Here is a 24,059-nt window from a genome sequence, read left to right as displayed (position 1 = left end):
CCAGGGCGGGCCGGGAGAGGCTGCTCCGGCGGCGGATCGCGCGGAGGGCGGTGGCCTGGGCCGGCCGAACCATGGCGGCCCCGGAACCGGCGCCGAGGCTGGCCCGGGAGCGGGAGCGGGAGGACGAGAGCGAGGACGAGAGCGACATCCTGGAGGAGAGCCCCTGTGGTCGCTGGCAAAAGCGGCGGGAGGAGGTGGGCGCGGGGGTCGGGGGCACGGGGTGACAACGCCCTCCCAGAGCCGGAGGGGCTTGGAGGCTGCGCGGGGCGTGGGGGCGCTGGGAGAGCGCGGCGCGCCGCGCCTGGAAGCCTCTCCACGGTCCCTCGCGGCCAGCGAATCAGCCACCCCTGGACCCCTTTGGCCTGGCGCCCGCCCTGGGATTCCCTGAGGGCCAGTCTCCTCCTAGGACCACCTCCCCATGCCTCTGGACTCAGCCGCTAGGTTCCTGGGGATCCCCCTCGACCCCTTGAAACCGGCTCCAAATCCCCTTAGCCCAGCCCTTGGATAGGAGCCCTTGGCTCCTGGGGGCAGCTACCCTCCAAGCCCCCACCTTCCCGCAGAGTGGCTCAGGGCCTACAGTCCACGCTTGGGCCCACTGGAAAAGTATGGACAGGGACCAAATCCTCACCCGCAACCTGACACACACCAGGGCACACATAACCCCTTATTCACTCCCCAGGTAAACCAGGGGAACATGCCAGGGCTTCAGAGCACCTTCCTGGCCATGGACACGGAGGAGGGGGTAGAGGTGGTGTGGAATGAGCTCCGCTTCAGAGACAGGAAGGCCTTCGCGGCGCACGAGGTGAGGCCGCTGCCCCCTCCTCATCCTGCCTGGGTGACCACCTGCTGACCACCCAGAGACCACCCTCCCTCCCCAGGAGAAGATCCAGACTGTGTTTGAGCAGCTGGTGCTGGTGGACCACCCTAACATCGTGAAGTTGCACAAGTATTGGCTGGATACCTCCGAGGCCTGCGCGAGGGTGATTATGGGCGAGGCCCCGGGCAGGCAGAGGCCACAGCCAGGTGGGGTGGGCATGGGGACGAACTCGCAGCTGGTGGAAATCCTGAGCTCGCACCCTGCAGGTCATCTTCATCACAGAGTACGTGTCATCAGGCAGCCTCAAGCAATTCCTCAAAAAAACCAAGAAGAACCACAAGGCCATGAACGCCCGGGTATGGGGAGCGGGCTGGGGCAGCCACGGGGACAGGACTGGGTTGGGGCAGCCTCGGGGACTGGGATGGTGAGGGGGTGCCCAGTGGCCTCGGACAGGGACTGGGCGAGGATGCGGGGCGGGCTCCGCAGGCCCAGCCGCCTCTCCTGCGCCCACCCAACGGAGTCGTGCGTCCGCCGCCAGGCCTGGAAGCGCTGGTGCACGCAGATCCTGTCCGCGCTCAGGTGAGGGCCTGGGCTGGCCCGGGCACTGCACCGCTGAGCCCCCGCCTCTCCAGAGCCTCCTGACCGGCTCCTCCTACTCTCCCCTCCCCAACCTCTGCAGCTTCCTGCACGCCTGCAGTCCCCCTATCATTCACGGGAACCTGACCAGCGACACCATCTTCATTCAGCACAACGGTCTCATCAAGATCGGCTCCGGTGCTGGCGGGGCAGGGCTGGGCGGGGGACGGGGCAGGGGAAGGTGCCTGCAGCCAAGGGCAGAGGAGTTCTGATGCCCCAGCAGCTAAATCCGCTCTTTCTCCCACCCCTCGGCAGTGTGGCACCGAATCTTCTCCAATGGTAAGTGCGGACTCTGGGGGATGGGGTCCTGGAGAGGTCCCGCCCGCTCAGCCTTTGCGCCCTCCACAGCGCTGCCGCATGATCTCCGAAGCCCCATCCGTGCTGAGCGAGAGGAACTTCGGAACCTGCACTTCTTCCCCCCAGAGTACGGCGGTGAGTGGCGCTGGGTCTGGGCGCCCGGTGCCTGCCCTGTGCTTCTCTCCTATCCGTCCTGTGTTCTCTCCCGTTCAGAGGTGGCGGATGGGACCGCTGTGGACATCTTCTCCTTTGGGATGTGTGCGCTGGAGGTACTGTACCCGCCCTCCACCTTGTGCTCTGCCCTCCTCCTAGCTGTGCCCTGCCTGGCTCACCTGTGTGGTCCCTTCCCCATGCCTGACCTGGCTCTGTGCCCCAGATGGCTGTGCTGGAGATCCAGGCCAACGGGGACACCCGGGTCACAGAGGAGGCCATTGCTCGCGCCAGGCACTCACTGAGTGACCCCAACATGCGGGTAAGCAGCTTGCCCTGCCCCTCCCCAGCTGGCTCACTGTGCTCCAGGCAGGCCTGGGAGAGCATCACCGTTTGTGCAGCTGAGGGGTATACCAGCTGGCTGCACCCCCGCAAAGAGGACCTCAGTGGAAGCACATACTGGTTCCAGGCCTGAAGTTCCTAAGGGGTCAGCACATTCTAAGGACAAGAAGGCAAGAGAGACCCTCCCTCTGTGGCTGCTATCACCATGCCCGTTTTATAGATAAAGAAACTGAGGCTCAGAGGAGATGAGTCCTTTGCCTGAGGCTTTAGAGTAAGTGGTGGAGCCAACATCTGCACCTGGGTCTGCTTCACTCCAAGTCCTTGACTTTAAGCTTCTAGGAGGTGATGAGGCTCCAGCTTGTGGGGGGACATGGTGGGTGCCAAGCAGGCAAAAAGAGGTATGGGATGGAAGCTGCATCCATAGGCCCCTCTGCTCAGAGTCCAGACTTAACTCCATGGCCTCAGGAAATGGGGGTGCCTGGATGGGGCTGGTAGGGAGCTGGAGCCGGGCTGGGCATGGATGTGGAGAGAGTGGGGAACCAGCAAGGTCATCTCCAGTGTTGGGCCTGAGATGAGCCGATCAAAAGACCATGGGTAGCGAGAGGCAGAGCCTGCAGTGAGCCGAGATCATGCCACTGGACTCCAGCCTGGGAGACAGAGCGAGATTCCGTCTCAAAAAAAAAAAAAAAAAAAAGACTACAGCTTGCAGGTGTGACTTAAAGATCATGGCTCCTACTCCCCATGATTTTTGGGAGGTTGAGGAAAGCAGAGCATGGTGCTCCAATCCCAGAACCCAGCTGTCCTCAAGCCCAAAGGGCCAGGTCCTGGCCTGGCTGCTGCCAGGACTCCTCCCTACGGGCATCCCTGCATGTCCTGTATGTCCCTGAGGAGGAGGGATGTGGAGAACTCAGGGACCACCTCTCCTCGAACTGTGGGGCCAGAGCAGAGAGCCCTGCACACCACCAGCCTCTCCTCCCCATGCCCCAGGAGTTCATCCTTTGCTGCCTGGCCCGGGACCCTGCCCGCCGGCCCTCTGCCCATAGCCTCCTCTTCCACCGCGTGCTCTTCGAGGTGCACTCGCTGAAGCTTCTAGCAGCCCACTGCTTTATCCAGCACCAGTGTGAGCAGCAGGCCAGCCCAGGGGGTGGCCGGGGAGGCTGAGGTTGGGATGTGGAAGGGGCCCTGCAGGACCCACGGCCTGAGCACACCGCCTTGATGCTCCTGTGGCTGCAGACCTCATGCCTGAGAATGTAGTGGAGGAGAAGACCAAGGCCATGGACCTGCACGCGGTCTTGGCGGAGCTTCCCCGGCCCCGCAGGCCCCCGCTGCAGTGGCGGTGAGCAGGCAGCACCCAGAAACCTCCCCTCCCCACGCCTCCCCTCCCCGCGCCCCTGGCCAGCCCCTCACGTGCCTCCCACCTCCATGCCAGGTACTCGGAAGTCTCCTTCATGGAGCTGGACAAATTCCTGGAGGATGTCAGGTAAGAACTGATGGAAGGTTGGGGGCCAGCAGCTGTCAGGCCTGAGCCCCCAGTCACCCCGCTGTGTCTCCAGGAATGGGATCTACCCACTGATGAACTTTGCAGCCACTCGGCCCCTGGGGCTGCCCCGTGTGCTAGCCCCACCCCCGGAGGAGGTCCAAAAGGCCAAGACCCCGACGCCAGAGCCCTTTGACTCTGAGACCAGAAAGGTGAGTCCCCTCTCTTGCTGCTCAGTGCCATCCCTCAGACCTTCTAGCAGCCTGATAAGAGGTTCCTTCTCCCAGGGCCTGCGTCCCCACAGCCCAGCTCTCCTCCTGGCTGCCAGAGACCAGATCCCGGCTGACCCCTGTGGGGATTATGGGGGTTGTAGGACAGGCTGGACACTCTCCTTTTCCGGGAGGCTCCCTGTCCCCTCAGATCCTTCCCCTGCATCCTGCTGCCTGCCCTGAACCTACTCCCAGCATCCTGCCTCCAGAACTCGCCCAGGCTCTTCCACCCTGCCAGCACTCTTCCCCCCACCCCCCTACCCTCCCATCCCCCAGCTTGTGCTGATTCCCGGACATCTATGTCCTGGTGTCTCCCCAGACTTTTCTTGCAGCACTGCCTCCTGGCCAGTGGCCTCTCTTGGTGCAGTGCAGCCAGAATTTATGTCCTAGCAGGCAAACTGCCTGCTCCTGGCTGCCCGCAGAGATCATGGGAGTCCTCAGCTGATGCCCAGGCGCTGGGAGGCCTGGTCCTGCAGGCACATTGCACTTCGGTGCAGTCCCGTCTCACCCAACCTCCCTTTCCCCGTGCTCAAGTTCCCTCTTTGTTCAAGTTGTTCTCTCAGCGGTGAAAGCTCCTATTCAGCCTTCAGTACCCAGCACCTAATGTCGACTCTTCTCGAAGCTTTCCTTAGCTCACCAGGCCACTAGCAGTGAGATGGGCTCCTCTTAGAGATTCCCCCCTTTCCAATCTCTGCTGTCCCTTCCTGGCCCCTCTGAGGCCGCGGCATGTGGTCTCGCCGCTGGGTCTGTGAGTCCCGGCCTTCCCCCGCTGCAGGTCATCCAGATGCAGTGCAACCTGGAGAGCAGCGAGGACAAGGCGCGCTGGCATGTGAGCGGGGCCTGGGAGGGCAGCGCTGCTGTGGGGAAGGCGGGAGCGTGGCAGACCCCCAAACCTCCAGCCGACCACGCCCCGCCGCCTCCCCAGCTCACTTTGCTTCTGGTGCTGGAGGACCGGCTGCACCGGCAGCTGACCTACGACCTGCTCCCAAGTAGGCTGGGCAAGGGACCTGGGCGGCGGGCGGTGACCCCGGGCAGCGGGTGGCTCAGCGGCCTCATGCCTCGCCTTACACCGTTGCCACAGCGGACAGCCCTCAGGACCTCGCCTCGGAGCTTGTGCACTACGGCTTCCTCCATGAGGTGCGCTGGGCGGTGCAGTGTGGCCTGGCGGAGGGGGCAAGCGGGGCAGGCCGTGCCCCTCCGTCCCCCATGCCTCCCTCCTTCCGCAGGACGACCGGATGAAGCTGGCCGCCTTCCTGGAGAGCACCTTCCTGAAGTACCGTGGGGCCCAGGCCTGACCCAGTACCCCAGCCCCTGGGGACCATGCCGGGGTGCTGCCCAGGCAGGCCATGTTGGGGAGACCCCAGCACCGCGGGGCTGCTCTCCTCCATGTGCCTGGGAGCACAAAGGCCCTGCTAGTGAAGAAACCCCCACCTCCTGAGAGTGGGGCTGACCCTGCCTCGGGCGCCGCGGGGTTGGGGGGTGGGTGTGGGGGAGCCGTTAGGCCTCCCAGGTCCTTAGGTTCAGGGTTGCCCCCAAGACTCCTTCCCATATCCTCCATTCTCCACCCTGAGTTCCTACCCAGGCTGCCTGGCCAGGGCCACTGCCTGTTCAGCATGCAGGAGGCTGCCCTGCAGGGAGCCCCAGCTCTGGGGCTTGGGGGTGAGGGTCAGCCCTGGACAGACCTCTGCCCAGGGAACTGCTCAATGGGGTCTGGGAGAGCAGCCATCCATGGCTGGCACCATAGACCCACACAAGGAGCCTGCACAGCAAGCCAGAGGTGACACACCAGCAGGTGTCAGGCATGGCACTGGGCACAACAGGGACCTGGCAGGAGAAACAGACCACAGAGAGGTCTGGAGTTGAGGCTGTCATCAGCAAAGCCCCTGGTCCCACACAGCTCTGCCCTGGAGCCACCTCTTTGACCCTTTACCCACCCCGAGACCAGAACCTGCAGCCCCTCTACAGATCTCCTCTGGCCACTGCAGCCCCCCGAACGGGCTTTTTCTCTCCTGCATTCCCTGGCCTGGAGAGGTCAGGGCCCCCACATCCTCTCTGCTCCTCAGATTCACACCCTCTCTGTGTTACCTCCCGCACCTCCTCCCTGGGGCAGCTGCTCCCTGGGCCTCTGAGGATGTCAGCTCCTGGCTCCCTGCCTCTCTCCCACTGCACTCCTGGTTCAGTCTTACAGGTTTCTATGCCCCCATGGATTCTACCCCTGCCTTCCTGGCCTCTTGATTCTTGGCTTGCCTCTCCTCCAATTCCAAACTTAGTGAAATGGCCTTAAACATTTTAAATTGTATGTATAAATTTAGCACAATCATGCCTTTTTAAAAGCATTTCAAATGTCAAACCAGGAAGGCACACCACTGTATTAGTGCTATACTGCTGCTGTAAAATTTACCACAAACTTAGTGGCTTAGAACAACACAAATTTATTGCAGTTCTGTAGGCTGGAAGTCTGACTACGGGTCTCACTGGACTAGAATCAAGGCTGGCAGGCTGCCTTCCTTCCTGGAGGCTCTAGGGGAGACTCTGTCTCCTGCTTCTTCAGGCTGCTGGTGGAATCCACATCCTTTCAGTGGTAGGGCCAAGGTCCCCACTTTCTTGCTGGCTGTAAACTAAGGCCACTTCCCGCTTGTAGAGGCTGCCTACATTCCTTGGCTCTTGGCCTCCTCCTCCATCTTCAAAGCTAGCAGGTTCAGTCTGTGTCACGAAACATTTCTCTGGTTCTCTGCAGACAGGAAAGGTTGTCCCTAAGGACTCATGAGATTAGGTTGGGCCCAGCCAGATAATACAGGATAATCTCCTTCCTCAAGGTTTTTAATATTAAACACATCTGCAGGACACATTTTGCCATGTAAACTAACATTCACTGGTTCCAGGGATTCAGGAAGGAAACTCTTTTGTTGGGGAAGGGTGGCATTCTGCTGACCACAGCATCCCAACCAAAAGCCAAAAACCAAAGCAAGACTTACTAACGCATATCAAATAAATTAAATGTGCAAAATAGTGAATCTCAGTTATCTTAAATATTGCAATACGATTTACAAAATTATTCTAATTCTCACACCTTCCAACTCAAAATTAGCAATCTAAAATAATCTCCATATCCTAGATGGAAACTCTCATGTGAAACTGTCTGATTACGCACGGTCCTAAATGGTTTCAGTGGCAAACACATAACATTGTACTACTGATTAAACTGAACTTAAAAGCATCAATACTACCATTGCTGCACTTAATCATGTCTCTGTTGAATTCTTCCTTTTATCTTTTCAGAATTTTATGTGTATTGTTTTTAAAGTAGAATGGGTTTTTTTTTTTTGAGGCCAATAATAAATAATAAATGCAGGCTCCTACTCTGATCCTCTCCAAATTCAACTCTCTTAACTGTTTCTTCAGGCATTTGAAATCCATGTTTTTCAAAATCATGAGCTTTTAGTTCTGTTTATTAGTTTTTTCACATTAGGTGTCCCCAGCCAGCATCCTCTGGGAGGAGGGTGGTCACCTGCCTCAATCTCCTGATGCGGCATCGTTCTAGTGTGACGGGCATCACAGCTGCATGGGTGTTATTACAGCTTCATTACCACGTCACAGGAGAGAACAGGGTGTTCTAGGATGGCATTTCTTACACAACTTTTTGTTTTCCCTGGAGTTAATAATTGCCTTTTTTTTTGTTTGCCTGGTTTTCTATATGTGTTTGTCATCGATTCATCTTTAGACTTTCCTGCAAAAGCATGAGCATCCTCTCACAGCTTAGGACTCATCACATAACTGACTGCTCAGTTTCTTCTGGAGCCCCCACTGTGCAAGCCCCCTGCCCAGGTTACTTGTTCTTGGACTTATGGTCCAGCTGTCAGCATGGGTTAACTCTTCACCAGTGTCCTGCAATGCTGTCCTTTTCCTTCATTTGCTCTGTTTGAGAAGGACCATCCTCCAAGTTTCCTGAGAGGGTGCATAGGAAGTTGTGGAGTCTTTACCTGTTTGTCTTTATGCTAACCTCACATATGCTTGACAGTGTGACTAGTTACAAAAAGCTTGGCTTGGTTGAAAATCATTTATTCCCAGGATTTTGAGGGTGTCATGTCATTTTCTTCTAGTTCTGAGAACTCTTGTTTCTTTCTGACTCTACCTATGATCTCTTCTGTTTTATTCTTTGCCCCATTACTTTGGCAATTTTGAATGATGTGTCTTGATATACAACTTCCCTTTCACCCATCGTTCAGGAAACATGACTGGTTCTAGGAAATTTTCGTGATTTATCTCTTTGTTGATTTCTCTCATTTCCTTATTTTCTGGACAATTTATTTAGATGTTGGGTTTCTGTTTTTTGGGTTTTGTTTTGTTTTGTTTTTTGAGACAGGATTTGGCTCCGTCACCCACCCAGGCTGGAGTGCAGTGGTATGATGACAGAGCACTGCAACCTCCACCTTCTGGGCTCCAGCAATGCCCCCACCTTAGCCTCACTACTAGCTAGGACTACAGGCCTGGGCCACCATGCCCAGCTGGTTTTTTTAAATTATTTTTTGTAGAGATGTGGCCTCGCTATATTGCCCAAGCTGGTCTTGAACCCCTGGGTCCAAGTGATCCTCCTGCCTCAGCCTCCTGGAGTGCTGGAAAGGCAGGTATGAGCCACTGTGCCTGACCTGGACTTCTCTTTTGAGATGCAGTCACGGTGGTGGAAAGAACACAGGCTCTGGAGCCGTTCTACTGCTGCTCCTGCCTTGTGGTGTTGCCCATCAGTAAAAATGCATAACAGCTGTACCCACTGCATAGCACGGGGTTGTGAGGATCCCATGAGTGAATGTGTGTAAGAACAGTGCTGGGCACCATGCACCCTGCGTGCACGTTATTGTCAAGGGAAGCTGTTCCCAGAGAGTGGTGCCTGTGGCTTCCCCTGGTGGTGGTGGCGGACCAGCCCCCCACCACCCATCCACCCCCTCCATCGTGGAGGCCTTGTGTGCCAGGCTGGCCCTAAGAGCACCCACCTGTGTTACTGCTATTCTGTTTTCCAGCTATCTGGTTCTGTCATTATACATTCTGGAAGACTTCATCTTAAAAAGCCTATTGAATTGTTCACTTTCTCCTCATGTTTTATTTCTAAGAGCTCGTTCTCATCCCGAGTGCTCTTTCTCTATAGCCCCAGTTCCTTTTATTGCCTGTAATACCTCTAATATCTCTGAGAATGGCATTTTAGTTTTCATTTTTCTTTGGCTTCCTTTATTGTCTCTGTTTCTTCTGAGTCCCTTTTCTTCTTTCTCAGGTGTCTGGTGATCCTGGGCTGTCCAGTTGCTTTTAAGAATGAGATGCTTTTAGTGGCTGGGGCTTAGAGCCTGGTGAGCTTCAAGGCCAGGGATCTGGCTGGGCCATTCTACTGGGCAACCCTCTGCCCCCAGCTGCCCTGCCAGTCTTTTCTTTTGAGCTGGGAGCTACTGCAGAAAGGAGCCCTCCTCTCTGAGGAGGCTGATGGCATGTAGGTGGTCAGACCCAGCCCAGGGGTGGAGGGAAGGGAAGGACCCAGAGTTTCCCGTACTCCCAGGCTTTCAGAGCCTTGCTTGAGCCTCAGAGCTCCTCTCCCAGAGTGCACGTCTCGGCCACTGCAGCTTGAGCAGGGCCTCAGAGCTCCTCTCCCAGAGTGCACGTCTCAGCCACTGCACTGCCTGCCAGCCCCGGTGGGTGTGGACAGAGGTCTGGGGTATCATTTCTGTAGCTGTGCTTTCATCCACGATCCTCAGACAGCAGCCCCCATAGCCGGGTGGGCTGGAGTAGCTCTCGCTGTCCGTCTTCCTCCAGCTCTACAATATCCCAGCTCTTTGCCCTTGCAGGGTGTGTCTTTATACAACCCCTTTCCTATAATTTCAGAGGGTTTCAGGAGGGAGGCGGGTAATATGTTGCCCTATTTAAGTAGAGGTGTCTGGATTCCATTCTAAACGTTCCCAGGGTTGAAAGGAGGCCTGCCCGGGATGCCTTGTGGCCTCAAGCACTGAAGGTGCCTGAGCTTACAGATGTGGCTTCTTCAGATGACTGAGTTGGGGTCTCGGGACTGGGTGCAGCAGATGGCAAATGTCCAGGACGGGCAGCTTTCCCAGCAGTACTGATAAACACTTTGGGCCATGAAAGCCAGTTCAGGTACTAAGGGGGCCTGTGGCCTGAGGGCCTAGCGACTGATGTCAGCCAAACAACGGTCATCGGTTCCCGGAAGGAGAAAAGGCTGCCAACTGAACGAGGCTTCCCGTCCCCAAGGATGTCGCGACGCGGGGACGAAGCATCTCACGACGTGAGCCTGAAACACACGGGCCTTTCATCACCCGAGACTCCTCCAGTCCAGGAGGGTCCCGCTCTTTCCCCCGGCCTCCCGGAGGAGAGCCTCTGGACGACGCCCGCGACGGCGTTTTCTCCAAAAAAAGGCAGGGAAGAGAAGCGTAGTAGTGGCCGCAAGAGCGAGGGGCGGCGAGAGGCACCACGCGCTCCCGCGTCGGCCACGCGGCGATATACGCCCGCCTCGAGTACCCTGGCGCGCGCCCCCGGACGCCCAAGTTGCACGGACCCCGCCCCCCGCCCGGCCAAGGGCACGCCCCTTCCGTCGCCCCTCCCGCGGGCGTTAACCGTCCCTCCCCGCCCCGGAAGCGCGTTCTTACCTCCTTCCTCGCGAGAGTTCCGTGCGCCGGCGTCCAGATCGCGCGAGACCGCGGAAGGAGCAGGAGTGGGTGGTGCGCGCGGCGGCCGCGACGGACACAAGATGGCGACGGCGACCATAGCTCTCGTAAGTGAGCCCCCCGTGACGCGGGCGGCCCTCAGCTTGCGGGGCCGGGTCGTCGGCCCAGCCTGGGCGCGGAGGGCCTCCCAAGAACGCGACGGTCTTCCCAGGTCCCGCGCGGACTCCCTTGTGTCCCCGGGTCGCGTGAGGCGGGGGCGGGGCGGGTGCGCGCGGGCGGCCGGCTCGCGGCCTCAGCTTCCGGTCTGCGGACCCCAGCTTCCGGCGGGGCGGGGCGGGGGCCCGGGCGCTGCTTGTGGCCCGGGCGAGCGAGCTTAGCGGGGTCGCGTTCCTACCCGCTAGGTCCGGCAGGCGAGGGTCGTCGTCCTTCCTCTGCCGACGGGGATGTGCGCCGTGGTTACGACGGAAGCGGGTTCCTGGGGATGACGCGTGGGCCTTCGGGTTGATAGGATCAGAAGGGGACGGGATCTGTAGAAAGGGGTCTGCAGCTCAGAGCTTGGGGTGGCCTTGGCTCACTACGCCTGCAGCTGTGAATTCGTTCTCTGGTGTTGTAGAGGGATCTGGTTATCTCCATTCTCTTGTCTCCACTTGGGAAAGAAGGACGTGCTTTCTCATCCTACGGTTTTTGAGAAATCGCTCTGTGGGAGGATTTGGGGACACAATGGGGAACCAGACAGGCAGTCGGAGGTCTGGTGCCCACCAGAAGTAAGTTCCCACCCAGGGTACCATTTGCTGGGCGCCCGAGGGAACTGCGTGGGCATCCAGAGGAGTGAGTCGCCCCCTGCTCTGCTCAGTGCCCACCTCCCCGGACAGGGCAGGCGTTAGTAACGTAGGGGGAGAACATCCATGCACACAACACATGCGCGATGAAGTCTGGTCTTTCCTCCTCACCACTTAGCTTATAGGACTTAATCCCGTTTTGGACCTTTCTTAGCCACAGTTTACCCATTTATTACTTGCCACCCTCCCCCCAGCCCACATCCAGCAGGATGGGATAAGGTCTGTTTGAGAAGACAACTTGGGCAAGTGGCTGAAGGCTGGACTGACAGGACCAGGGAGTGTCCATAGACTGCCATTGCCAGGCCCCATACTAGGGGGAGAGAGGCATTTGCACAAGATACCTAGCTTGCGAGGGCAGCCCAGTGTGTGATTCACAGGGCTGGCTAACTCCACTTTCTCTATCATGTCCTTTCTCTTGAAGCCACAGAAGTAAGTGATCTTTGAGGGGCACTCCAGAGAGAAAGGAAGTAAGGGTTAAGAACCTGGTGACTGTCTCCAGGCAGCAGAGAGTTGATGGTGAAGGAGGAAGAGGCTCAGAGACAAGGACTGGACACTTGGGAAGGTGGAGGAGGAGAATGGATGCCTCACTCCCCAAGCACCCGCAGAACAGCGCCCTGTGCTCATGAGGGTTAAATGGGGGCTCAGGTCTGCTGTGGCATGGTGCCAGATAGTTGGCGTCATTGTTGAGTTGGACGTGAGTCATAACTGATGCCGTGAGCGGGTTCTTAGCTGGGGTGTTTGTTGCCAACCAAATTCTGCTGGGTTAATACATGCTTTTTCATTGCATTAGGCTCCAGGAATGAGCTGTAGCCTGCGGTCTAACCCAGTCTTCTTTTAATCACTGGGATGGAAAGGCTTCTACAAGGGTTATCTGTTCCCCACCATCCTGGTTGGGCACAGTGATGAGAGCCTGCCCTCTGTCTCATGCTGCTTCGGCTCTTAGGGGAGGTTGAATGGAGCAGCTGAACTGAGTAGACAGTGGCCTGGTGGGGAAGGAAGCCAGAAGATGCAGAAGGCCTCCCCTCCCATGGGCATGCCTTCTGCCTGGTGGCTGCAGAATGAGGCCGGCTGCCTCTTCGCAGCAAGGGTAGGTCTTCTGGATGCATCTTTTCACTTTGACACGTGGCTCCATTCTTCTCTTCACTGACAGCCCGAACGGCTTTCATTTGGGGTCATCACCCTTGGGGTTCCAGTTTCTTTCTTCTGGAGGTCCCAGCCTGCAATGTCACCTCCTAGAGAGGCCCCCCGGATGCCGTGGCCTGGCACACCTCGTAGCCACTTCTTTCCTAACCTGTGCTTTCTTAGTACACACAGAAGTCATCTTTGATTTCGGCATTCTTTGCTGGCAGCTGACGCCAGGCTCCTGAGAGAGACATCTTTCTCTCTTGTGTTGTTTCTGCTGCCTTTGCAGTGCTCAGTGTGGAGCCTGGGCATGCAGTAAGCAGTGTTCATTGTGTGAAAGGAACTGACAGAAAGCAGTGTCCTGCAGCCAGCTCTGCCCTGGGTATCTGACGCTAGATGTTAACAATACTGACGATTGCTGGAACCTGTGGCTTGCTTTGCTGCTTTTCGTGTGCAGGGACTGCAGGTTGTGGGGTTAGGCAGAGGGGTGGGGGGTGCCGGGGTTTCACTAAATCTTCACAGTAGCCCTAGGAGACAGGCCGTCCCCCTTCCCAGCTGAGGAGCCTGAAGCCTTGGGACCTTGGGACCTTCGGTCATTCGCTCCACATTACTTTTTGAGACAGAGTTTCGCTTTATCACCCAGGCTGGAGTGCAGTGGGGTGATCCTGGCTCACTGCAACCTCCGCCTCCTGGGTTCAGGCAATTCATGGTAGCACCTCAGCCTCCCCAGTAGCTGGGATTACAGGCGCCCGCCACCATGCCTAGCTAATTTTTGTATTTTTAGTAGAGATAGGGTTTCACCATGTTGGCCAGGCTGATCTTCAACTCCTGACCTCAAGCAATCCATCTGCCTTGGCCTACCAAAGTGTTGGGATTACAGGCGTGAGCCACTGTGTCTGGACACATTACTTAAAAAAATTTTTTTTTCATAGAGATGGCATCTTGCTATGTTACCCAGACTGGTCTCAAGTGATCCTCCTACATCAGTCTCCAAAGTGCTGGAGTTACAGGTGTGAGCCACCATGTCCAGCCCCTACATTGCTCTTCTTGTCTTCTGATGGAAATACACCTTGTTGCTCTGGGCTGAGGAAAGGTGGTCCCACAGTTGGCACCTCAGAGCCCCTCTGCTGCACCGCCCCTCAAAGGGGCTTCCCATTCCTCCGAGCACTGCTGCCTGGTGCTGGGGGGCATCCCGACCATAAAGCCGCCATTTTCATCGCCTAAAGATGGCAGTACGTGACTAGCTGCGATTATAAATACCACTTTCCTCCAAGCTCTCCCAGTGTTTGGTTAGCACAGAACCCTAAGCTCCATGCAGCTAGGAACTTCCATCTGCCAGGAATGGCGTGGGATGTCCTGTGTAGAATGCACCGGTGTGCCAGCTTTTCCCAAGAAAAAGTTTTTCTGAGCCACATCCCACTGTCAGCACTGTTGTGGTTTACTTGTTGGTTAGTGCAGTGATTTGGGGGAGCAGGAAGTTACAAAAGTGCCCCTCAGTTCACCCTGTTCATGGGTATCTGGAGACGACCTGAAGTGATCTCTTGCTGTGGGCAGTGAGAGGCAGCCTTGGCTGGGCACCGTGGCCCACGCCTGTAGTGCCAGCATTTTGGAGGTTGAGATAGGTGGATTGTTTGAGACCAGCTTGGGCAACATGGAGACCCCCATCTCTCCCAAAAATACAAAAATTAGCCGCGTGTGGTGGTGCATGCCTGTAGTCCCAGGAGGTGGAGGTTGCAGTGAGCTGTGTGGTTGCACCACTGCATTCCAGCCTGGGCGACAGAGCCAGACCCTGTCTCAAAAAAAGAAGAGGCAGCGTCTCCTCTGACTACATGCAGTGGGAGGGGCCGTTGTTTCCGGGGTACAGTGTCTAGGCAGCGTGGGGCTGACTTGGGCAGCTAGAGCACACCCGTGCCGGCAGCATCGGGATTAGCTCCCGGCACAGGCTGGGTTGGCCTTCCCCAGTGCAGCTGGGCTTGTGCTGCTGCCCCTCCTCTGGAGGCTGGAGGACCTGGGACGCTCTGGTGGGTCAGCCCAGCCTCTGGCTTTGCCCGCATGGCTCCAAGGGTGGGCACACTGATCTCTTCTGTCCTTAGATACTGTGGGTCTCATCCTTGAGCTGGGAGCGGGTTGACTGCATGCTGCCTTGGTTCTTCTTGTGCATCCTCTGAGAAGGTGGAGTAGGTCTCAAGACCCTTGCACCATCTCCTGACCCCCACAATGTTACCCGTCTCCTGCCCGTGGCCTGCGTTTGCCCTGCCATCCCTCAAGACCATTGTGGAGCTGCTACTCCCTTCTGTGCCCCTTTAGGTGTGGGTTTTTCCCAGTGCAGAGGCCAAGCTCTTGGCCGTCCTCCTGGGAGACTGCTCTGGATGGTTCTGTTGCCAGGGAAGGGAGGCCTGCGTGTCCAGACCCCTGCCCACCATGCTGCTTAAAAGTGTCTTCAGGAGAGAACTGGGACCTGGGCTTGGCCAGAGCCTGTGGATGGCGCTGGGGCTGGGGCTGAGTTGTGGGCTGGCCAAGGTGTGTACAGGTTGCCAGGAAGGCACCCCTGCTGCCTCAGGAGGACATGGGGGACACCCAGCCGGTTCCTTTGACCATCCAGCCTGCTGGCAGGAGAGGATGGCTTTCTTTTGCCTGGGGCAGGAGCACAGTGCTCTCTATCCTGCTCCCTGCCCCTGCTTGGACTTGCTGGCAGCCCTGGCCCAGCCCAGGCTCCGCTCTGCTTCTGACCAGCTCCCTGGGCGTGCTGACGGGTGTGAAGCGAGGGCAGTTTGGGCTGGGGGGTCGTGTCGGGAATGCATCCCTACCCGGCCTCCCTTGTTTATCTGTGAGGAGCTCAGCCCTTAGCTCGGGAGGAGAGCAGGCCTGGGCGGTGGGGTGGTGTGCCTGTCCGTTAAAACATCTCCTTCCTGCCTGCAGCAGGTCAATGGCCAGCAAGGAGGGGGGTCCGAGCCGGCAGCGGCGGCGGCAGTGGTGGCAGCGGGAGACAAATGGAAACCTCCACAGGTACTGACCTTAAGCATCCTCTCCCTCAGGCCCGCCCACCTGCCCGCCCGCCCGCCTGCCTGCCTGTGCGTCCCTGGGCCCAGAGAGGGCTGGCTGGGGGCAGGGCGGGAGGAACCTCGGGAACCCTTCTCTGCCTCTGGGCAGACAACTGCCCGCAGGACCACGGCCCTCGCCCTGCGCCAGTCCTGCACCCTCCCCACCCAGCCACTGAGCCAGCCTTTGCCCTCTGCATCTGCCCTGTTCCAAGCACCAGGCAGGGCCTGTTGACAGTCTGGCCGGGCGGGGATGCCGGGGCCTGGAGCTCATGCGTTCTTAGGCATCTTGCAGGAAGGGTGGGCCAAGGTTTCTAGAATGTGCAGTGCTTTAGGAGCCAGAAATACAGATTTCATTTCAGACCTCTGTGTTTTACTTTAAATAAAACAACGAAGCAACGCGCACATCAAAGCACGGGTCTGGTTGGGACTCAGCCCTCCCCATCTTTTTTCGGCCCCAGGCTCCAGAGTGGTTGTGGGTGGGTCTTGGCCTGTTGGATGGCCCAGCCTTGGGAGCGGGTCCTCTCGGAGGTGGAGCTGGGCCTGTGGCTGTGTAGTCGGTTCTTTGTGCTTCTCCATGGTAGCGTCCGCCTCCAGAGCATTCCAGCGGGGCCTCAGCAAGGTGGCCTGGGCGGCCTCTTGGGGCTGGGCCCTCCTCTTGGTCCCCCAGGCACGCTTCAGGGGTGGGACTGGGACATGGTATGCAGCCTGGATCCTGGGAGATGTGGGGGCTGGTGCTCCCTGGCCCTTGGCTGGCGCCCAGCCCACCATTGGTTGGTGGGAGAAGGGCCTTTTGTTTACCAAGACAAAGAGGAGATTGAAAAGTGTCTGGGGGTTGAGGGGATTGGCATTGATTACCATGGTGACAGCCTGTCTCTCAAGTCCCAGCCTCTGGCTCTTGGGCCCTCTTTCCCACTAAGGAGGAATGGGCTTGGGGCCAGCTGTGAGGGTGCAAGGACAGGTCTAGTGTGAGCCGGACTGGGGCACCTGGTGCCACCCACAGCCAGTCTTTGATCTTCAGGGACTGGCTGGGGCTCCAGTTGCCTGGGGAGGGGTCTCCAGGGCTTCTTGCCCTTTGAGCCTGGGCCAGCATCCCAGCACTTGGCAGGCAGGAGGGAGTTCTTGGGGCTTGGGCCAGCCTGTCCCTTCCTGCCTCCTGTGTTTCTCTGTCCTTGCTATGTCCTTGCTGGGGACCCTTCTCTCTTCTCTGCTGCCCCTCAAGGCTGCATCTGGAAGTCTGGGAGGGCCCAGTTGGTGGGCCACTGGTCTTTGTGCTTGCTGAGCTGGGGGACAGGCGCAGGCATGCTGTCTGCCCACCCCACACTCTGCTGGGCCTGCTGGCCATGCTCCCTGCTCACGCAGCTGCGTTCTTCCCTCTGCAAAAAGCTTAGAGATGGATTTTGACAGAAGGGATGTAAACATAGTCCTGGTTGGCATCAGCTTGGGTCTGCAGTGGCTGTGATTGCCCAAGGGCCTCCTGGTCCCCAGGCCCACCTGGCTGGGGCGCTGGTGGGTCTACTTCTGGCTTCTCCCAGTGGGCCAGGCACAGCCCATGCAAGAGTGTCTGTGAGTGAGCTGGAGCCCTCTGCAGGGCTCATGTGGCCCGAGAGAGGCCTGTGTTCTCTGGGAGGTGTACACAGTGCCTGCGGGGACCGGGGGCGGGGGGCGGGGGGGGCGCGGGAGAACACTGTTGGGAGAGAGGCCCTTGTATTTGCTCCTTGGGTGGCCCCTTGAAACTCCAGGGAAGCTGAGCCTGTGTCTGTGGCAGGGACTGTGAGGAATCCCGGAGGAGCCTGGGAGCAAGGAGTCCCAGAATGTCCAGAGAGCCCTGGCCCTTTTCTCCTGCCTTCCTGCCTTGGAGGACAGCTGAGGCTGGCCCTCCTGCAGGGCATGTGATAGCAGCTCTGGAGTCAGACTGACAACAAGGGGCTGGACCCCTTTCCTGCCTCCAGCTGTTTATCTTGGTGGCACCCGAGGAGGCCACTGTGGCCTGGGCCCCACAACTGCTCGGTTTGGCCCAGGGCCTCCAGGGCACCTTCTTGCCTCAGTCTGTGTTCTACCCCATGGGTCCTGGGGGAGACAGCAGCCTGGGCTGGGGACAGCAATGTCAGAAGGGCAGGCCTGAGTCCAGGCCAGGCAGGGGATAGTCTGTGCTAAGGCCCTGTCTCTCTGGGAAGGGGCTGGGCCAGAGCCCATGTGCAGTGTTTGGGAGACAGGTGGGGTGGCACTCCTGGGGCCATGTGAAGGAGAACTTGAGCTTGCTGTTGACAGATTCCCCTGCTCCCCTACCAGGGCACAGACTCCATCAAGATGGAGAACGGGCAGAGCACAGCCGCCAAGCTGGGGCTGCCTCCCCTGACGCCCGAGCAGCAGGAGGCCCTTCAGAAGGTGAGCACGGACCTCCCAGGGCACTGCAGGTGTGGGCCAGTCAACTGGGGGCAGGGGCAGGGTGCGGGGCAGGCCTGTCTCCCATGGGCCGGGCCCCCAGTGCTCCTCACTGCCACCTCTCTCAGGCCAAGAAGTACGCCATGGAGCAGAGCATCAAGAGCGTGCTGGTGAAGCAGACCATCGCGCACCAGCAGCAGCAGCTTACCAACCTGCAGGTGAGCCCCAGCCGGAGCCTCCACCGCCCTCCCCACCACCACCACCATCTCCTCCTCTTCACGCTCTTCCTCCTCCTGTGCCTGCGGCCATCCCCGCAAGCTGTTAACAGTGCTCCGATTCTCAAAGACTCATGCTCGGGACCCCCGGGGTCCTCTCTGAGGCACGAGTGGCCCAGCCTTTCCCACCTGTTGCTCGCTGGAGCCCCTAAAGCGCCGCAGCCCCTTTCTTGGCTGCTTGGCTGTAGCTCTATCCTGTTCCCCTTCCTGGTCTTCACACTGTGGCCTCTGGTCTCCCCCGTGCTTCCCGCCCCAGCTGTGCACAGCTGATGGTGGCAGCATGCAGGGCGTGGACCTCCCTGCCCCCGTGGCCTGGATAAGACTGCTCAGGCCCTCACCCCTGCAGTGAGTCCAGACCACCTGGGCTCAGCCCCAGGACTGAAGGGTCAGTCTAGAGGCACCTGCCCTGGGGCCCTGCTCTAGGCCTGTGGCCGGAGGCTGCGATACCTTCGTGGGAAGAGGCCGGTGTGAGGCCGACAGGTTCCTGGGCCTCGAGCCTCACGCCCCCCGCCCAGCCCTCAGACATTCACGCTGCCAGGAGTTGTCCTGGCCGTACACTGCGCTCCACTGCCCTCCTCCCTCCCTCCCTTCCTCCCTCCCTCCCTTCCTTTCTGCCCCGGCCGGCCCAGCTGCAAGGCTGCAGGGCGGGGCACATGGGGTGCTGCGGCCCCCCTGGGCAGGTGCCGGCGGCCGGCAGTGTGGGAAGGCAGGCGGCCTCCCTGGCAGGGCGGGGACTCCGGGCCTTGCCGCTGTCTGCGTGAGGTGTTGACGAGAGCGGGAGACTGCTCGGCTCCAACAGACTGAACTCTGTCTTTACTGTCTTTCAGATGGCAGCAGTGACAATGGGCTTTGGAGATCCTCTCTCACCTTTGCAATCGGTCAATAGAAATGCTCACTTCTTCCGGGGCTCATGTCCTTAGTCAGGGCTAGAGGGGGGCAGTGCAGCCCACGTGCTGGGGACCTTGCTCCCCTGGCCGGCCCTGCCCGCCAGCTCTGGACGAGCGCAGCAGAGCGCCAGGCGTGGTGGGGCCAGTGGTGTGGGCACCCACCCGGGACCGCCCCTGGGGAGGCCTCCATCTGCTCTGAGGGCCCACCTTAAAACTAATCGGCCAGGTAACTGCGGAGGGCAGCCGGCCAGGGCGGGTAGCTGCCGGCACCAGGCCCGTCTGTGCCCACGCCGCCTGCACGCACGGGGTGCGCCTACGGCCTCCAGCCCCGTCAGTCTCCAGGCTGCCTGGCTCTTGGGTTGGGGTCAGGCCCCTGAGGAGAGAGGGGTCCTAACTCATGGCCCCATCAGACCCTGGAGGGAGGATGGATGGATGGGGTGGGGGTGGGGGGACCCAAGCAAGCGAGGGAACGGCAAGCAGGGCCTTGTGCCTGGCTGTCAGCAAGGGGCAGAGGCCATGCAGCCAGGGCGGAGGAGGCAGGGGCCACGGCTATGGCCTTCGCTGTGGTGGGCAAAGGAGTCTGGGAAGGAGGTGCCCCTCCCTTCCCCCAGAGGCAGGCTCAGGAGGAGGCCAGGCCCCATCTCGGGGATCCTGAGGGGAAGATGTGGCCCCTTCTCTGGGAGCCTCTATTCAGAGGGGCATCCCTGTGTGTGTGGCTCCCATGGGGCAACACACGCCTTGTTCTCTCTGGGAAGCATCTGAATGGGAATCTGGGCTGGGGGTCTGGTCAGGGAGAGAGCTCTTGACCTGCCTGGGGGTGGGGCCCCACACTGAAAAGGAGACACAGCCCTGTCTTGGGGGAACATGACCTGAGGGACAAGCCTGGTCTTGTGTCTGGGGAGCCTGCTGACTGAAGGGGATGTGATTCCACCTTTGGGGGGCCTTGCTCTGAGTGGGGAGCCTGAGGTCTGTTAGGGGGCCCAGTTTAAGGAGAACACAGTCTCATTTTCAGGGAATGCCTAGTTTGAAGGAAGATTCTCACCTTGGGAAGTCCCTTGATGTGGAGAGATGCTTCCAGGCCCCTCTCCATGGGATGGGGAGGTTCAGCCTGCATTAGGCCAGCTGATGTCTAAAGAGGGAAACTGGTCTCTGGCCACAAAGCCTTGTGTGGAGAGGGGCAGGGCCTGGCTCCAGCTGCCTGCTTTGCCTGTCCTGGCCCACAGTCTCCCTGTGGCCCACTGCGTGTGGCTCTGGAAGTCCCCTGCCTGGCATGTCTCCTGTGAGGTGGCAGGGGCGAGAACCCATCCCTGAGGGGGTGGGGAGGTCCCTCAGCATAATAGCCAAGCTCACAGCCAAGGCCCTGGACCAGCTAGGCCTGTCACCTCACCAGCTCCAAGGAGCCTGAAGGCTTCTCTTAGGGTCTCTGCTACCTCATGGTGCCCCCGGGGGCCAGGCCAGTGGTCTCGCCTGGGCCCGCTCTCGGCTGTGGGCACGGGCTCCAGGCAGCTCCTTTGTGAGGAGTTGCAGGGTACTGGGAAGGCACAGCATGAGCCCCTCCCGGAGTTGGCCCCGCATGAGCAGCTGCTCCTCGTTCTTTCTTCAGGGAGCCCCCATCTGGCTCCTCAGCTCCTCCCCTGGGGTCTCTTCTGGGCAGTGGCTGCCCTGTCTTCTGACCTCCTCTCTTCTGGCCACCAAACCAGTGGGTCCCTCCAGCTTGGATGGCTCCTCCTTCCCTCTTCTGTCGTGGTCCTTGGCTGGGACGGTGGGAGGATCTCCCAGCCCAGCCTGGGATACCCAGCCCCCAGACTGGAGGGTGGTCTGGGTGGGAGGGCACGCAGCCCTGCCTCCTGACCATCTGTCGGCTTTGCTGCCACAGTCTGCCTGGGACCTTGGCGGGCTGGGGTGCGTCCTGTCCTGCCGCTGGGCCTGGCCTGCCTTCTTTGGGTGGCGGGGTCCTGCGACCCCCTCACCCTGACTGCAGGGATGGAGCCCGCATCTCCCTGCCATGTGGGGAGCCCTCCCCACAGCAGGGCTGAGTGGGTGGGCCAGGAGGGGAGTGGGCTGCCCAGCCTCCTGCCGCCCCTGACGAGCCAGCGGTTCTCTCCCCTCTGTCCTGCTGCAGATGGCGGCTCAGCGGCAGCGGGCGCTGGCCATCATGTGCCGTGTCTACGTGGGCTCCATCTACTACGAGCTGGGGGAGGACACCATCCGCCAGGCCTTTGCCCCCTTTGGCCCCATCAAGAGCATCGACATGTCCTGGGACTCTGTCACCATGAAGCACAAGGTCAGCAGGCGTGGTCTGCCCAGGCCACTTTGGGCTCGCCCCCACCCCTGGGCTCGCGCAGCCTGACAGGTGTGTCCTTGTGTCTAGGGTTTTGCCTTCGTGGAGTATGAGGTCCCTGAAGCTGCACAGCTGGCCTTGGAGCAGATGAACTCGGTGATGCTGGGGGGCAGGAACATCAAGGTGAGGCAGGGAGCCAAGGCCTTGATCCCACAGGCATGCAGGGCTGCCCCTCCATAGAAGCCTTTTGTGGCGGGGCCTGGGTTGACAGGTCTCTCCATCTCGCCGCCTCTTCCCCAGGTGGGCAGACCCAGCAACATAGGGCAGGCCCAGCCCATCATAGACCAGCTGGCTGAGGAGGCACGGGCCTTCAACCGCATCTACGTGGCCTCAGTGCACCAGGACCTCTCAGACGATGACATTAAGAGTGTGTTTGAGGCCTTTGGCAAGATCAAGTCTTGCACACTGGCCCGGGACCCCACAACTGGCAAGCACAAGGGCTATGGCTTCATTGGTGAGCCGGGGCGGCTGCGGCGGGATGGGGGCCAGCTGAGGCTGGGGCTGGCCTGCTCACTGCTCCTCTTGCCCGCAGAGTACGAGAAGGCCCAGTCGTCCCAAGATGCTGTGTCCTCCATGAACCTCTTCGATCTCGGTGGCCAGTACTTGCGGGTGGGCAAGGCCGTCACCCCGCCCATGCCCCTGCTCACACCGGCCACGCCTGGAGGCCTCCCACCGGCCGCTGCTGTGGCAGCTGCTGCGGCCACTGCCAAGATCACAGCTCAGGTGAGGGCCCACACATCTGTGTCAGCTTGAGGGTGGGCGGGCCGGCCCCTGATTCCTTGGAGACTGATTCAAGGTGGTCTTGAGTAGCCAGACCAGGCACTGAGCATGGTGACCTTTTGGGTTGCAGGAAGCAGTGGCCGGAGCAGCAGTGTTGGGTACCCTGGGCACACCTGGACTGGTGTCCCCAGCACTGACCCTCGCCCAGCCCCTGGGGACTTTGCCCCAGGCTGTCATGGCTGCCCAGGCACCTGGAGTCATCACAGGTGAGTCTAAGTGGTACCAGATCCTCTCCTCTCCTGTCCTGGCATCTCTAGGCTCGCTGCCCTCAGCTGCCTGGCCCTGTTGGTCTGGGCACAACCCTCTGAGCCCAGGGCAGGCCATGGCTGGTCAGTTCTGTGCCTTTCTGGGAAGGGGGGTGGTAGGGAGTGACTGATGGACCTGGTTGGTTTTCCTGCAGGTGTGACCCCAGCCCGTCCTCCTATTCCGGTCACCATCCCCTCAGTGGGAGTGGTGAACCCCATCCTGGCCAGCCCTCCGACGCTGGGTCTCCTGGAGCCCAAGAAGGAGAAGGAAGAAGAAGAGCTGTTTCCCGAGTCAGAGCGGCCAGAGATGCTGAGCGAGCAGGAGCACATGAGCATCTCGGGCAGCAGCGCCCGCCACATGGTGATGCAGAAGCTGCTCCGCAAACAGGAGGTAGGCAGAGGGGTGGGGTGGTGGCCAGGGGAGAGGTGGGGGAGGTAGGGGGTGGGGCCACAGCGCTCAGCTGTCTCCCCCCGCCCCGGCCCCACAGTCCACAGTGATGGTTCTGCGCAACATGGTGGACCCCAAGGACATCGATGATGACCTGGAAGGGGAGGTGACAGAGGAGTGTGGCAAGTTCGGGGCCGTGAACCGCGTCATCATCTACCAAGAGAAACAAGGCGAGGAGGAAGATGCGGAAATCATCGTCAAGATCTTTGTGGAGTTCTCCATAGCCTCCGAGACTCATAAGGCCATCCAGGCCCTCAATGGGCGCTGGTTTGCTGGCCGCAAGGTGGTGGCTGAAGTGTACGACCAGGAGCGTTTTGATAACAGTGACCTCTCTGCGTGACATTGGCCCCCCTCCCCGGACTTGCACTTGTTCCTTGTTTCCTCTGGGTTTTATAGTGATACAGTGGTGTCCCCGGGGCCAGGCGCGCTGTGCCCAGCCCGGCCTATAGTGCGGATAAAGGTGCGGATGCTGCTGGCCCTGAACGTCCCTGTGTCTGCCATCGCTCCTGTCACCCATCCTGGGTGTGTGTCCTTAGGGGGTCTAGGGCGAGGAGGCCGGAGTGGGGGTGGTCTCTGGACCTGCTTCGTGGAAGCAGGCGGGCCCCGCTGTGGGGTGAGACCTGGCCAGGGGTTTGGCGCCCTGGGCTCGGTCCCGCGGGTGGCGGCAGCTAGGTGGGCGGGGCTGACTGGGGCGCCGGGTCTCGGGCGCGGGCTCGCAGCCGTCCCCGCAGGGTGGTGCTGACGTAAGGCGGGCCCCGGGACACCGCGACCCGCTGGACAGCGCGCACTGCCAGTGTGCTTTTGTGCCGTAGATTCGGTCGTCCAAGGAGAGGGGGCGGGCGGGCGGGCGTGGTCGCTTCCCGGGCGGAGGCCGCGCATTGAGATTCGTGGCCAGAGGCCGGCTGAAAACGGCTGCGGAGGGCGCGGTCTCTCGTGGACTGTAGCTCCCGCAATCCCACGCGCGGGGCGGGCCCGGTTTCCCGGCAGGCTTTGCGCGGGGCCGCTACGGGTCCTCGGAGGCGACCGCGCGGGGCCTTCTGGGGGCAGCAGTCCGG

General features: G+C 59.9%; 2 protein-coding genes and 1 long non-coding RNA gene across 17 annotated transcripts; 2 read left to right on the top strand and 1 right to left on the bottom strand.

Annotated features, from left to right (window-relative positions):
• Positions 1–6: 6 nt before the first annotated feature.
• NRBP2 (nuclear receptor binding protein 2) lies at positions 7–7,230 on the top strand. 4 transcript variants are annotated; one of them, XM_017883476.1, is made up of 18 exons: positions 7–194; positions 680–802; positions 879–980; positions 1,084–1,173; positions 1,356–1,396; positions 1,497–1,591; positions 1,709–1,732; positions 1,802–1,885; positions 1,964–2,019; positions 2,127–2,222; positions 3,230–3,362; positions 3,476–3,578; positions 3,672–3,722; positions 3,796–3,931; positions 4,764–4,817; positions 4,914–4,977; positions 5,070–5,125; positions 5,215–7,230. In XM_017883476.1, exons 1-18 carry the CDS (start codon positions 72–74, stop codon positions 5,281–5,283), a joined length of 1,500 nt encoding a protein of 499 aa, XP_017738965.1. In that variant the 5' UTR covers positions 7–71; the 3' UTR covers positions 5,284–7,230. The 4 variants fall into 4 exon arrangements, 3 of the variants coding, with proteins under 3 accessions (XP_017738965.1, XP_017738962.1, XP_017738963.1); XR_001887551.1 differs by lacking the exon at positions 2,127–2,222 and adding an exon at positions 2,251–2,412 and having other exon boundaries at positions 1,802–2,019; positions 3,828–3,931; positions 5,215–7,205; XM_017883473.1 differs by having other exon boundaries at positions 879–1,396; positions 5,215–7,205.
• A 71-nt stretch (positions 7,231–7,301) lies between these two features.
• On the bottom strand, positions 7,302–10,719 carry LOC108536579 (uncharacterized). The gene is made up of 2 exons (XR_001887552.1): positions 10,627–10,719; positions 7,302–10,271 (listed from the first exon to the last, which is right to left on the bottom strand). It is a non-coding gene; the product is annotated as an uncharacterized LOC108536579 (long non-coding RNA).
• PUF60 (poly(U) binding splicing factor 60) lies at positions 10,178–23,487 on the top strand. Of its 12 annotated transcripts, none has more exons than XM_017883461.1 (12): positions 10,178–10,751; positions 15,525–15,611; positions 17,936–18,031; positions 18,157–18,246; positions 19,131–19,181; positions 21,313–21,474; positions 21,562–21,654; positions 21,772–21,985; positions 22,064–22,254; positions 22,382–22,517; positions 22,712–22,947; positions 23,045–23,487. In XM_017883461.1, the coding sequence occupies exons 1-12, from the start codon at positions 10,233–10,235 to the stop codon at positions 23,342–23,344; spliced, it is 2,175 nt and encodes a 724-aa protein (XP_017738950.1). In that variant the 5' UTR covers positions 10,178–10,232; the 3' UTR covers positions 23,345–23,487. The 12 variants fall into 12 exon arrangements, with proteins under 12 accessions (XP_017738950.1, XP_017738951.1, XP_017738953.1 ...); XM_017883464.1 differs by having other exon boundaries at positions 10,650–10,751; positions 15,528–15,611; XM_017883467.1 differs by lacking the exon at positions 10,178–10,751 and adding an exon at positions 10,925–11,045.
• The last annotated feature ends 572 nt before the right edge of the window (positions 23,488–24,059 follow it).

The sequence above is a fragment of the Rhinopithecus bieti genome, unplaced genomic scaffold (genome assembly GCF_001698545.2).
Source record: "Rhinopithecus bieti isolate Rb0 unplaced genomic scaffold, ASM169854v2 scaffold_13617, whole genome shotgun sequence".
NCBI lineage: Eukaryota > Metazoa > Chordata > Mammalia > Primates > Cercopithecidae > Rhinopithecus > Rhinopithecus bieti.
This window is presented reverse-complemented; position numbering and strand designations above follow the sequence as displayed.

What these genes read in the sequence shown, in the direction of transcription:
- NRBP2 (XM_017883473.1), top strand. Translation starts at nt 72, where the DNA reads ATGGCGGCCCCGGAACCGGCGCCGAGGCTGGCCCGGGAGCGGGAGCGG. An exon ending in TTGGGATGTGTGCGCTGGAG is followed by an intron (nt 2,020 to 2,126) that starts GTACTGTACCCG and finishes TCTGTGCCCCAG; the next exon opens with ATGGCTGTGCTGGAGATCCA. An exon ending in GACCTACGACCTGCTCCCAA is followed by an intron (nt 4,978 to 5,069) that starts GTAGGCTGGGCA and finishes CCGTTGCCACAG; the next exon opens with CGGACAGCCCTCAGGACCTC.
- PUF60 (XM_017883461.1), top strand. Translation starts at nt 10,233, where the DNA reads ATGTCGCGACGCGGGGACGAAGCATCTCACGACGTGAGCCTGAAACAC. An exon ending in CTCTCTCACCTTTGCAATCG is followed by an intron (nt 19,182 to 21,312) that starts GTCAATAGAAAT and finishes GTCCTGCTGCAG; the next exon opens with ATGGCGGCTCAGCGGCAGCG. An exon ending in AGCTGCTCCGCAAACAGGAG is followed by an intron (nt 22,948 to 23,044) that starts GTAGGCAGAGGG and finishes CCGGCCCCACAG; the next exon opens with TCCACAGTGATGGTTCTGCG.